The 13,898-nt window shown below is 47.1% G+C and overlaps 2 protein-coding genes across 2 annotated transcripts; both read left to right on the forward strand.

The window, feature by feature from the left end:
• Window positions 1-2,212: 2,212 nt before the first annotated feature.
• LOC109759843 (uncharacterized) lies at window positions 2,213-4,425 on the forward strand. Its single transcript, XM_020318681.4, has 3 exons — window positions 2,213-2,539; window positions 3,247-3,466; window positions 4,035-4,425. The coding sequence occupies exons 1-3, from the start codon at window positions 2,337-2,339 to the stop codon at window positions 4,248-4,250; spliced, it is 639 nt and encodes a 212-aa protein (XP_020174270.1). The 5' UTR covers window positions 2,213-2,336; the 3' UTR covers window positions 4,251-4,425.
• Window positions 4,426-6,040: 1,615 nt separating this feature from the next.
• LOC109759841 (pentatricopeptide repeat-containing protein At1g09190) lies at window positions 6,041-10,529 on the forward strand. The gene is made up of 2 exons (XM_020318679.4): window positions 6,041-7,809; window positions 9,958-10,529. Exon 1 carries the CDS (start codon window positions 6,106-6,108, stop codon window positions 7,687-7,689), a length of 1,584 nt encoding a protein of 527 aa, XP_020174268.2. The 5' UTR covers window positions 6,041-6,105; the 3' UTR covers window positions 7,690-7,809; window positions 9,958-10,529.
• The last annotated feature ends 3,369 nt before the right edge of the window (window positions 10,530-13,898 follow it).

Consider the following 13,898-nt stretch of genomic DNA (forward strand, 5'->3'; position numbering starts at 1 on the left):
GCGCGGCCCGACCTGCGCTGGCCCATCCGAACCCACATATATTCCTTCTTATCTGTTCGTCGGACCAACCCTAGCCATCTGTGTCCGCATTGCAAAGGAGTGAAACGGAGAAACACACGCGCTCTTGCCCGAGAGGAGAGTCGGGCGGCCCGTTCCATGGCCGGACTACCCCCCAAGGAGGAGAAGGAGGACAACCCCGGGTCGGACAGCTCAGGCAACGAGCAGATCCAGCTCGATCCGTACTGCGTCTTGGACCGCTACTTTCATGAGAAGGATGACAAGGGCGCTTGAAAGGGTAAGGACAGCTATGGATGATTTCTTCATAGCTAGTATACATAGGTAAACATGTCAATTGTTGGTTGTCCGATGGCATGTTCCGATGTAATACGTGTTGCGTGAGTTTGTATGAATTTAAGGTATACCAATTAAGATGTCCGGTTGTGAGAAGAGAAATTTGAGGTGTGTCCGGTGAGTGTCCGCGGACAAATCCGGAGGTGTCTGTGGGGTTTGTGGGACGGGATTTGCCAAAGGGAAACGTTTCCAGTCGGTGTGCCGGCTGAAACGTTCCGCCGGTCACGTCCCACTCTCGCAAGGGCCCACGCGTAGCACCGCTTAAGTTTTCTTATCCTCTCGCACCGAGCGCTCCTGGCCACTCGTACCACCGCATCTTCTTCCCCATGGCATCCCAAATCACCTTCTCGCCGCCGATGACCTCGTCCATCGCTGCACCAACCTCCCCCGCAAATAGGCGCCTACTGCTGGAGGCACCCACCACCGCGCGCGGCAAGTGGAGGAGGTCATGGCCTGCAGGTCCTCCATCCTCACGGTTGCGCGCGACGGGGGGCCGTGCTGCAACCATTGCGTGGTCACGGCTTTGGGGCGGCTGTGAGGACGGCGTATGCGGTGCGGGTGCTGGGAAGGACGTCCATGCGCGCTGGACACGGTGGCCAGCGATGCTGCAACCGGCCACGGCGACAGCAACCGCTGTCCCAATTTGCTGCAATGAGCAACGACCGGTGAGGATAGGGACATCCATTTTTCCTTTTTGCTGGAACCAACTCTTGTTTTGCTGGAACAGGCGTCCGAATTTGCTGCCATAGCGAGAAACAACTTGTGAGGATGGCGACAACAATTTTTCTTTTTTGCTGGAACCAGCTCCCTATTTTGCTGGAAACGACATCGCAGGGTGCTGGGACGGGCGAACTCGTGTTTTGCTACAATCGATCACTCGGAGTTCTTCCTTATGAGTCGTTTTGCTGGAACCGGTGTTCAATTTTGCTGGAACCGGGTAATCTTTTGCTACAATCATCGATGGAGTTCTTGATGAATGAGTTGTTTTTGCTGCAACCGTTGTTCAATTTTGCTGGAACCGGGCAATTTTTTGCTATAATCGACCATGGAGCTTTTCCCTGCTAAATTTGCTTTTGCTGGAACCGGTGCATATTTTTGCTGGAAGCTGGTATTTTTTTTGGTATAACCATTGGAGCTTTTTTGCTGAAACCGGGGCAGCAAAAAGCTACATCCAACACTGCCGGCGATGGAGATGACGGCCTGCGGTGCTGCATACAGGGCTCACCGGCCACCACGGTAATCATCGGTTTTTGCTACAACCATTATCAAAATTTGCTACAACCGTTGTCGATTTTGCTATAACCGGTGTATTTGCATTTTTGCTACATTGCACAAGCCAACGTCTGGATTTTTTGCTACAACCCTTGCTCGATTTTGTTGGAACGGGCGCTCAGTTTTGCTGGAACAGGTGACCGAGATGTTACGACGGTGAGATCTGACCGACGAGCTGCGGCATCAAGCGTGAGCGGCGACGAGCATGATGGCGAGCTATGGCCCTCGCCATCGGAGCCGCAATCGTCGCCACCAGAGCTACAACCACGGGTGCCGATGTTACATGCGTGGAGCTGGCCACCGGCGGCGACGGCGGCGACCATTGGCGGGGGCGGCGACCGGCGGTGACCATCGGCGGGGGGCCGCGACCGGTGATGATTTGAAGTTGGTCGCGCTCGCTCATCCATGGCGGCGGTGCCCGCTGCTCCTTTTTTCCGCTGTGCTCACGAGATTCATTTTTTTAAAGAAAGGAACTGCACGAGAGCTAAATCTAACGGCAACACATGCTTGCATCGAACGGTTGGGGCTCGACCGGCCCAAACGGTTCGGCCGGCGCGCCGCGCCTATAAGCGCCCTTTGCCAAATCGGCTGTAGATGCTCCAACCTTCCTTCCCATTTCCTACAAACACTTCTCTGCCTCCTCTTCCTTCACCCCCTTCCGGCGCCTCCAAACCCTAGCCCGTCGAGCCAGCCGGAAGAAGCGGCGAGACATTATGGGGTGGGCCGCGCGGTTCCTGACTGCGGTCTCATTCCTCGCCGCGGGCGTCCTCTTCGCGCCGGACGCGCTCTTCGGCGGGGCCCCCGGCCGCCCAGCCGCGGGCGTCGCGGCGGCGAGGCTGGCCCATGTACTCTGCTTCGCCACCGCATGGGGAGCCGCGCTCTGGGTCACCTTCATCGGCGGCATCGTCATGTTCAAGTAAAAAAGTTTGCCCCGTCTCAGTTAAATTTCTTAGCCTCGCGTGTGTGGGAATTCGTCCAGGCTTTCGTTGCCTTTATTATTATTGCGCTTACTCGGTACTTACATCTTACATGTTCCACCATTTGTAAATAGCTTCAGAATTTAGGCAGTTTTGGTGCCTCCCGTTGCATTTGGTAGGTTTCCACTATGCTCAAATGCAATTTCTTTGGGACAGGCAACACAGATTTTGAGATAGGACCCCATACCTTCTCAGCAATTCGTCTCACCTTCTACAACTTAGTATGTTTTTACAATATCGCCCGTTTATGCATGCTTGCTAGCACAAAAACATATTAGCAGAACATCCAAAGATATTTTAATCCAAGGGAAGGAACACACACAGCTTGTAAACTGAAGACATTTGATTGTTCAGTATCTAGAGAGATGTAGATCTCCTATGAAGCATTAGCCACAAGCCTGTAACGACTGTGGTTACCCTTTACTACTAGAATATCTGAATTTTGAAAGCACCAATGCTATTCAGCTTTTACAAGAAAGTTGGGTTGTTTACTTGATCCGTAAGATGCATTGTCAGAGCAATACATCGGATGCACTTAGAATGCTATATCGTTTGCTGGATTGTTGAACTCTGTGCCTTCATTGTTGTGAAACCTGCAATCATAAGCAATTGATATTGTTTTGATCTAATCTCCTGGATAATGAAGGCATTTGCCAAGACACCAGTTCGGGAGTCTGCAAGGGAAGATGTTCCCAGCATACTTCATGTTGATATCGGTGTGTTCAGCTATATCGGTTGCAGCATTTGCATACCTCAACCCATGGAAGACAGCATCAACTATTGAGCGTTACCAGCTTGGTTTCCTTCTTGCTGCCCTCGGTTTTGACCTGTCCAATCTTCTGGTCTTCACCCCCATGACTATCGAGGTCAGTCCTTTACGTACTCATTAGTCTTGTTTACAAGGTCACATTACCCTTTTTGCCTTCTCATACTTCTACTTACAAGGAAAATTTGTATTGTATTTGTGCTAGATGACAATTGCGATGATTAGTGAAGTTTCATTTTATAGAGTCATCTGTTGTTTAATGTCATAAAATATTGGTACATCTGTCATGACACACGGTCTTGGATTAACAGTTCCGTGCAGAAATCACAGGCACATCCGGATTTCTGTTAGTGTTTGTAATAATATTATCGGTAGTGAACAAAAGTAACATGGTAGTTACCCCGCAAAAAAAAACATGGTAGTTGGCCTTCGCAGCCTCGTAGGTGATGCTGTTCCCATACAGAGAATCATAATACATGGTGACACGGACTTGGTTGTGTAGTATATGTTATACGGCCTGCGAATCATACTGGTTGCTGCAAACAGCTATAGTGTGTGGTTTAAAGTAGTAACCGTTCAGGGGGACTGGATCCTTGCGATGAGCTCAGAAGAACCTATGCTGTATGCAGCTGTTGATTCACAGTAGCAACTTTGCTCATCTTGCGCAGATGATGATGAAGAGGCACAAGATCGAGAAGGATCTTGGCATCGGTGGTGAGGTGGGACGGTCAAGGAATGCCGAGTTAGCAAAGACAAACCCTGCACTCGCAGCGATGAACAAGAAGTTTGGGATGATCCACGGGCTGTCGTCCCTGGCAAACATCATGGCATTCGGCAGCCTGGCCATGCACTCATGGTACCTAGCGAGCAAGCTCGAGTTGTGACTGTTGAAAGTTAAGTGATGAGTCCATGTAATGACCTCTCTTCTCAGCTGGTGACAGGAGCTTATAGTCTAGGCTGTCTACAGCTAAAGAAAGAGTAGTGTGAAAACTTTGCATCTGATGTTGTGACTTGGGATAATAATGTACAGAGTGCAAGGAGTGTCTAGCTGTTTAATAATGTGCAGGAGCGCAGAAACTCCGCTAGAATCAGTTTATCTTTTACAGATGATGATCTGCGTATGAAACGGGTGTAAACTGAAATTGGCCACGAATGGTTGTAGATGGTGCAAGTATGATGCTCTGGTGCTATAGCAAATAACATTCCTTTGGAATTCGCAAAAAAAGGAAAAAAAAACGATGGACACATCTCAGTAGCACACAACCAGGGGATGATGTAAACCGTGAACGACTGGCAATGGGCTCCGTTTAGATGGCACCTCTGCTTTTTCTCTTTTCTAATCCTTAATGCAAGCTTTAAAAAATAAATCATATCCCTCTATTTATATCCCTCCTAGCGAGCTCAAGAGAGGCTCAACGAAAAAACTATTACAAGATGGGCCCTCGGCCAAATTTCCTAATTCATGAGCAACGGAATAGCCTCTCTAGGACTTTGCGCAGATGAGGTATAAGAAAAGCTGCACGCGATGTGACAGCAATCATCAAAGATTGCAGCCGCTGGACCTACAGATTGTCGCTTCAGCAGATAGCACATCGTAATAGAAGTCAATTTCCCAATTCCTTGCATTTTCTAATCCTGCATCTAAGCTTGTGCGACGTACAGGCCAAATATGGAAGTAGGCCGAAGAGCCTGCCTGATTTAGCTTGCACGCACGGCCCATTTAAGATCACTCTCATCGTTCAGCAGATGCGCCCGGGACCTCCAATGTGACGCGCTCTGCGTCTAGTTGCTGTATATGCGGTCACGGGGATTCGAACACATGATCGACTGCCATACACGACGTGTTCCTACTAGCTGAGCTAGCAGTTATAGCTAATCAAATAGTAGCATCAAACATAAAAAAACCAAACACGGTGCACAGATCCGAATTAGTTTAGGAATTTTGAAAGCAATATTTTTTGAAAAAACGGAATGTTCTGTGAAATGCAAACACTTTCCAAATTGATGAACAAATTTTCTAAAAGCTATAACATTTTCGAAAAACAAGAGCATTTTTTGAAAATCATGAACAGTTTTTTTGAAATGGGAACATTTTTCCAAATTCCAAAACAAAATTTGGAAACGTGAACATATTTTGAAATTCATGAACAATTTTTTTAAACTTGTGAACAATTTTTGACACTAGAACATTTTTTGAAACTCCTGAAAAATTGAAAACATGAACACATTTTTTTAAAACAGGAATATTTATGAAAAAATGTAAAAAAATCAATTTTTTTTGTAAAACAAAAACAGTTTTTGAAATGCCTGAACAATTTTTGAAAACTGTTTCGAATTTATGAAAAAAATTAAACACGATTTTGTTTTTGAAATTTTAAACGTTTTGTAGAAAATGAACAAATTTTGAACTTTCCGAACAACTTTTGAAAAATGAACAGAAAACAGAAAAAGGGAAAAGAAAGAAGAAAAAGAACAGAAAAACGGAAAAGGGAAAAATAAAAACGAAAAAACCCCAAGAAGAAACAGGAAAACCGGTCAAAAAGAAAAAAAGGTTCAGGGAACCTTCTAGAAGGACCGGCTGGCTAGTTCTGATATAATGGGCCGGCCCATTGCTAGCGATTTATCGGCTGTGCGTGCGTCGACAGTTTGACGCAACGAGCGGCGCATAGGGTTTTCTGATGCGCCCCGCGCATTCTCAAATCCAATCGAAGCCATTCTTCATAAAAAACAAAACAAAAGATGCAACGGAAGCCGAATTGTCTCGCGCTCTTGCCGATGCCGTCCACCGCCGCCGCAAGCGAGCCCTCCCCGTCGTTCTCCCACGCCGTGACCACCCCCGACGGGTGGCACCCCCGCACAGCGGAGCGCCGCCTGCTCCATCTCCTGCACCATTCCTCCCGCGCCCGGCGACGCCCGCTCGAGCTCCTCGCCTTCGCCGTCCGCCATTGCCTGCATTCCTCCCCGCCCTCCCCGCACCACCACTTCCTCGCCGCGCTCCTCCTCCTCTCCTCCCCTCCGCCGCCGTCTCTCTCTCTCCTGAGCCTCCTCCCTCCCGAACCCCCGCCTCCCCTCGCACTCCTCAACGCCGCCCTCAAGTCCCTTTCCGCCCCCTCTCCGCCCCTCGCGTTCCGCCTCCTATCCTCCCTTCGCCGCCTCCATGCCCCCGATCGCCTGTCCTTTCTCCCGCTGCTTGGGTCCACCTCCTCGTTGCCGCTCCTCTCAGCCCTCCATGGCCTCCTCCTCCGCCTCGGCTTCCTCTCCCACCACGCCATCTCCCTCGCGCTCCTCAGGCCCTATCCTCTGCCCCACGCACGAATCCTGTTCGACGAAATGCCCCAGCAGAGAATGTGCACCATCGCCTACAACACACTCATCACCGCTTATGTGAAAGCCAAGGATATTTTCACCGCACGCCATCTGTTTGATGAAATGCAGCGGTTCAAGCGCTCCAGGAGAAGCATGGTTTCCTGGAATGCTATGATCGCAGGGTGTACTTGTTGTGGGAGGGACGACATGGCAGTGCGGTATTTCCAAGAGATGGTGAGGGAGGGCAAGGTGGCGCCAGATGATGGGACCCTTGCCGCGGTGCTGCCTGCTTGTGGGAGGACGGGGAATGCTGGTGCCGGGAGGTGGGCGCACGAGTATGCATGCAAGATGGGTATCTTAGACAGCTCGGTGCATGTTGCTAATGCGGTGGTAGATATGTATTGCAAGTGTGGCGATGTGAGCAGCGCAAGAGAGGTGTTCGAAGGGATGCAACAGCGGAGTGTGGTGAGCTGGAACACAATGATCTCTGGATTTTCATTGAATGGGCAAGGGATTAAGGGGGTTGAGCTGTTCCGGCAGATGGTGAGGTCCGGAGGGGAGCCTAATTCAGTGACTTTCCTGGGGGTGCTTGGTTGCTGTGCCCATGCTGGGGCAGTAGATACTGGGCAGGTGATCTTCCAGATTATGCAGTCAGAGCATGGGATTGAGCCGGGAATTGAACATTATGGATGTATGGTAGATTTACTTGGAAGGTCCGGCCTTCTCGAAGAGGCACATGCGCTGATTCAAGGGATGCCAATGAGCCCTAATTCTGCAATATGGGGATCACTTCTAAGCGCCTGTCATGCCCATGCTGGGCTCGGCATTGCCGAGGTGGCTCTCAAAGAGCTTATTAGTCTGGAACCTTGGAATTCAGGGAACTATATGCTGTTGGCCAATCTTTATGCGGAAACACAACGTTGGGAGGAGGCAGGTGATGTGAGGAAACTGATGAGGAGGATGAGTGTGCAAAAGGCACCAGGGCAGAGCCTAATTGAAGAACCAAGTTCAAGTTGACAAATGCATGCTCGCATTGTGAGTTAACTCTGGAAATACTCCTACAACAGAGAGGGGAAAACTGCAAAGTGGACTATGCATTGACCAATCTTATCAAGAGATCACATAGTGGTATTACAGGTAATCACTTCAACTGTCTATTATTTCATATAGACTTATACCCAATATGGAATTCGTTTTTATGGTCAGTTCAAGAGCAATATAGGCACTAGACACCTGATTTCATTCGATACATATGTGTTATTCATGTCCTGCTGTGAATAAATGTCTTGCTAAAAATTGGAGACCCTACAATATTGCTGACAAGAACGAAGATATGTGAGTAATGCCTTCTGTCCTGGAGACTGGTTCACCATAGTTATTCTATATTTGAAATAGTATACATGTAGTTTGCAATTATAAGCGGTGATAATGGTGGGTAGTAGTAGTACATTTTTTAAAATTTATATTCTGAACATTTTGTAAGGTGAAATCACTCTTTTCATGGGGCATATTCTGATTACTTTTAACAAATGTTATATTAAGCCATTTATCAATTTTTTTTGAATAAACACGGTGTATATTGGTTTATTTTTGTTTATTTAAGTGTTGCTGCTTTTGAAAGTGTCTAACTAGCCCATCTTTTGAAAGCAACAGAAACAGGATTTCAGAATTTGTTGCACAGAAATAAAGGTGCATTTTAAATGTTTCAAACAAATTTTGCATATATCATAAAAGAGTGGATTTCTGCGTGTAGTGAAGCACCCAGAATTCAGTTTACTTCGGCAAACAGGAAATACTAAATGTCTAAAACGTTGAACTTCATAATGTCATTCGTTCCCACTGTATCAGTACTCTCTCTTGTTCCCATTGTATTTTCTCAAGAGTTTGTCTGATTTTAGAATACTCGGTAAAGTAGAGTCCCATGATCGTGCTCCTTGATAGTATTATATTTTGTATGGGCGCCCAGTATATATCACCAGAAAACACTTGTGGCATCCCAGCTATTACTCTTTCCTCTGATGGTTTTTTAGGGAACCTAATAAGGAGTTAAAAAAACTAGTTCCATGGATTGCTAAAACATACTAGTTCCATGGATTTGAAGATCAGACTTCTGAAAGTTACAGCGCAAGATCTTTCAGTGCGCAGATTATAGTTTAATGCTGTCTGTGCATACAGCAGATTAGCCACCCTTGGAGCATTTATTTGAGGGCGCAAAAGGCTCTGGCAAGTAACTAGAGAGAGAGAGGGGCTACACTATTGTGGCATGCAGAAGGAAATCTGACGCTGTTACCACGTTCAGAATGGCAAACGCAACGAAACAAACTTTTACACGCAGACCTGTACGCATATCGGGCCCAGCACCAACGTTGGCACTTTCCTTTGTGGGCTCCTCTAACAGGGACAACTCGAAATGATAATTTTAAGTTCCCAACAAAAGTAAAAAAGAAATCAAGAGATGCTGCCTAGAACCATGGGAAATTTCCGGTATCGGGCCTTGTGCCTTGAAATTTGTTGCTCCACTGATCTTAAAAACTGCAAAAAAGGCTGTGGAAGAGGGGGGAGGAGCAATTGTTGATCTTTCCCTTTCCTTCCAAAGCTCTTTTTACATCCAACTGTACATTTCTATGCATTGTGTTGCTAAACCTGAATCTCATATGATTGAGTTGGGTATATTTGTTTATGCATGGCATCGATGTTGCTCACATGTGGATATATGTCTCTAGAACCCTTAAGTTGAAATCCCATTGAAATGTGTTCCCTTGAGGTAGAAGGTATTATACTTAGATCTATAAAGATTAAAATAAACCATTCAAATCCATGAGGAATGCTACGAGAGGGTAACAACATTGATCACCTTTTTTGCTGGGTATTCTTTTGAAAAATACCGAGTGAAGTAGTTTGGTGTTTGCTTTTGTTTGTAGAAAATATCGCATAACTTCTGACACTACTTTTTTTCTCTTATTAAAGGGGTGAACAAATAGTATAATGCCAAGATAAATGATACATCCAAAAACTTGCTTCGTATAAATACTTGAGTATCTTATGACAGATGTAAGCGCATCTTGTCTACTTGACATTGGGTGCTCATCTACTTGACCATATGTCTGTACACTGGGTATGCAACTACAACTGCATAGCTATTGTCTTATTGACAATGTTCCGTACTAGTATTATATATCTTCCTAGTTGCCAACTGCATATACTCTTGCTTGTACAATCACATCCACATGCGTACAACCCACCTTTGGATTCTCTCTAATCCGCTCGCATTTTGATGTGTTTCAGGTCCCTACAAATGCAAAGGGGCGCACGGGGAGGCACTGCACTGCGAGCATTTCTTTCTGTGTACATTGTTCTAACTTATTACTGTACCCATGAAGCCCTCCACCAACTTGTTGCTTCTTTACTCCCAGTGACAGTATGCTCCCTCGTGTTGCCACGGAGGGGAAGGGACCACCACATACACAGCCCTCCCTCCATGTCTGGGGATCGACGCCGGCGGTTGTGCGGTGCAGGCCGGCGGCGACACCGGAGGCCGGCGAGGCAAGACACCCGTTGACCTACCTCTTTTCACTGCAAGTGGAGTGGTCCTGGGGAGCAGGGTATCCTCTATAAGCGATATGGCTGTTAGATTGCAGTCACAAAGGATCCAGCGGGAGGAGATATCCACTCCTAAACCGGTGCCGCGTCGAATTCTTAATTTGTCACGGGAATCATTAGATCGATAAGATATGAACAACCATGCAGTAGTAGTGTAAGTACTGTATAAATTATGAGCCTAGAAAAAAGGAATCGAAGATTAAAATGCTACAAAATGTGGCACTGCAATTATAGCAATAAAGTACTAGTAGTACCTACCAGCACAATGCATTCCCAGGTCCTTTTGGCGTCTTACAATCTTAGTTGATCTCAGCACAGCTTTCTCCGTGCAAAGATTATCCATAAAGGTGTCGAAAAGTTTTGCGCGTTTCCTATTTTAGTGTGGCTCCAATGATAGGCATTTTGCAGGTATGTGCCAAGCAAGCCAGCAGCCGCGTGCGATTTCTGCAAATACCTATAGAACATGGAGGAGAAGTTGGTTGGCAAGTACTCCCTCCGTTCGGAATTACTTGTCGCGGAAATGGATGTATTTAGACGTATTTTAGTTCTAGATACATCCATTTCCGAGACAAGTAATTCCGAAGGGAGTACCTGGGACCAGATTAACCATTCAAAGGCAGGAGATGCCTCCATCATTGCAGGTCCAAGGATGCATGCAAATGTTGCTGCTTGTTTCCACTTCAAAGGTTAGTGGAAGTCACTGTCCTCCTTAGGTCGAAATCTTTAAGGGCAGTTCCAACGCACGACCCCAAACGATGATGGTCGTTTTGTTCGGATTTCGTTTGTTTAGGGGTGTCAATGGAGCTGTGTCTGCTTGGATATGTGGATGCGCCGGTCATGCGCCCAACACGCGGCCGCATCTCGTCCGCCGAAGGCCATTTATACTAAAATCAAGCATAGCAAATAATTCAAATCAAACATAGCAAATAGTTTCACATCCGAAATGGTTTTACAATGCAATCAAAATAAAAATAATATCAAATAGTCTTACAACCCAATCGAAATTTGTTTGCATGAAAAGAGATTAAACCGATAGATTTACTGGTTGCAATATGAGTTCACATGTGCTCAACCAAGTCATCCTGGACCTGCACATGAGTATGCTAATCACACATTTCATGATGAAATTGTACAAACTGTTGAAAGGTTGCATGAGGTAGCTGCTCAGGCTCAACATTTTCACCCTGAAAATCAAACCCTTGGTCGTAGATGCTATCACCATGCTCATCCTCCACGATCATGTTGTGCATGATCACACAAGCAGTCATCACCTCCCAAACCTTCTAAGTGCTTCATGTCAATGCAGGGTTTCGAACGATACCCCATCGAGATTGAAGCACACCAAAAGCAGGCTCCACGTCCTTCCTAGAACTCTTCTGCATTTGCGCAAACCTCTGTCTTCTCTCCTTGCGGATTGGGTATGGTCTTCACAAGAGTTGACCACTGAGAATAGATATCATCAGCTAGGTAATATCCCTTGTTGTAATGGTGGCCATTGATCTCAAAGTTGACCACTGGGGAGTGGCCTTCTGCAAGCCTTGCAAACACTTGAGAACGCTGAAGCACGTTGATATCATTGTGAGAACCAGCCATGCCGAAGAAAGAATGCCATATCCACAGATCTTGTGAAGCCACCGCTTCAAGTATGACAGTGGCACCTTTCACATTCCCCTTGTACTACCCCTGCCAAGCAAATGGACAGTTCTTCCACTTCCAGTGCATACAATCTATACTACCAAGCATTCCCGGAAAGCCCCTATCGGCATTGATCGCCAACAACCTCTCTGTGTCAGCGGCAATTGGCTCTCTTAGGTACTCAGGGCCGAACACTGCCACCAAGGCCTTGCAAAAACTATACAATGAGAGGAGACATGTGGAATCACTCATACGCACATACTCATCCACAAGATCACCAGGAATTCCATATATTCAAGCATACGGATAGCCGCAGTGCATTTCTGATAAGAAGAGAAGCCAAGCTTGCCAAGGCATCCTCTTTGCACTCAAAGTATGGGTCATATCCTACCACTCCCTCCCGAATATGATCGAATACATGTCTCCTCATTCGAAATCGATGACGAAATTGATGTGGTTTGAAGAGTGAGGCATTCTCAAAGTAATCGACATAGAGAAGGGTGTGGCCTTTCTCCCTATTGAGGTTCAAGGCCGGAGCATGGCTGGGGATTGATACCCTGAACCGCGGCCGCTTCCTACTAATGTGATCATGGAATACCGATGCAGCCACCACAAGCTCTTCATCATCCAAGGACGAATCGCCCGATGAAAAAATGAAGTTGTGAAAGAAATATGCATCCGCTCTATCCATTGTACCTTGTGAGCAAAGCGTCGGACACCTTGCGGTCGTGGTTGAGACGCGGCTGGAAAGTGCACGTCCAGCTTCCCTCGCAGGAAACAAAGCAAGGTTGGGGTCGGTGGTGGTGGTGTGTGCCCTGCCGCAATGCAGCGCCTGCTGGAAGTTGTTGGGGGTCGACGGGCGACGTTGGCGGTCGTAGCTTCTCTCCTACCGGCAACAAGGAACCACGAACACCGGCAAAAAGCTTTCTAGAATGCGAGCGTGGGACGGCTATGGCATGGCATGGTCGTGGTCCGGACGGCCTTGGTGGAAGGCGATGCAGCCGGGAACGGGGGTGACGGTGGCAATGGCGGGGGGCGGAGGGCGGAGGGACGGCAAGGGAAGAGAAAAGGGGCGTCTACGCCACCGACGGGCGGGCTAGGGGAGGACAAGGGCACGTACCCCGCTCGTCCGCGGGCGTCTGTTTGGCCGCAAACGTGGCCAAAAGTTGGGTCAGGAATGAGTCGAAAGCGGACTGAAAACGAACATTGGTCCGTTTACTCCCGCGTGTTGGGCCTCCTGTTCTATCCGTTTACCCCCAAACGGACGCAGTCGAACCATTTGGGGTCGCGCGTTGGAGTTGCCCTAAGGGCATGTTTAGTTGCTTGCATAGATTTTTAACGCCCTTGCATGAGTGACCCAGTGCAGCTTGGTTGGAGTGATATAGCCTCTGTTTCATATTTTGCAACCAATTTGATTGGCCACAAAATCTCAGGCTGCATTAGGGTGGCAATTAACCTCTAGTGTGTTGGGTGCCTGTGTTTAGGAATTTTGGGTTAGAATGGTGCATGAAGATGTATTTTGTTTACACATATGGCACTATGTCGTTATCTTGCACACCAATGTGGTGAGCTTACAGGCTACCACTCTAACTGATGCTCTGTTGCATGTTATATACACTCACAATATAACTGCAAACAACAATGGTGATGAATTGGCTGAAGATTATGAAGTTCTTCAACCCTTGCCTACTCCACGATTGTGCTTCTCTTTACTGGCGAACTTGGAGCAATCATCCTTTGTCTACTCTTTGGTCTCAAACCCTCTATAGTAGTTGTTTCTTATAACTGTTCACTGTGACTGCTGGAACCATCCTTGAGTACACCAAATATCACTTCATCTACATAGACAGAAGAACAAGATTTCAACAAGCAAGGCAAACAACACGAATTGACAAGAACATTTGCAACATAAGCATGCATTCATATACCCAAAAGCATCACAAGTTCATCCTACCATGACATCAAAAGGAGGGTGTAATCCTACCACGACA

The sequence above is a fragment of the Aegilops tauschii genome, chromosome 4, assembly GCF_002575655.3.
Source record: "Aegilops tauschii subsp. strangulata cultivar AL8/78 chromosome 4, Aet v6.0, whole genome shotgun sequence".
NCBI classification, from domain to species: domain Eukaryota; kingdom Viridiplantae; phylum Streptophyta; class Magnoliopsida; order Poales; family Poaceae; genus Aegilops; species Aegilops tauschii.

What these genes read in the sequence shown, in the direction of transcription:
- LOC109759841 (XM_020318679.4), top strand. Translation starts at nt 6,106, where the DNA reads ATGCAACGGAAGCCGAATTGTCTCGCGCTCTTGCCGATGCCGTCCACC.
- LOC109759843 (XM_020318681.4), top strand. Translation starts at nt 2,337, where the DNA reads ATGGGGTGGGCCGCGCGGTTCCTGACTGCGGTCTCATTCCTCGCCGCG. An exon ending in GGCGGCATCGTCATGTTCAA is followed by an intron (nt 2,540 to 3,246) that starts GTAAAAAAGTTT and finishes TGGATAATGAAG; the next exon opens with GCATTTGCCAAGACACCAGT. An exon ending in TCACCCCCATGACTATCGAG is followed by an intron (nt 3,467 to 4,034) that starts GTCAGTCCTTTA and finishes CATCTTGCGCAG; the next exon opens with ATGATGATGAAGAGGCACAA.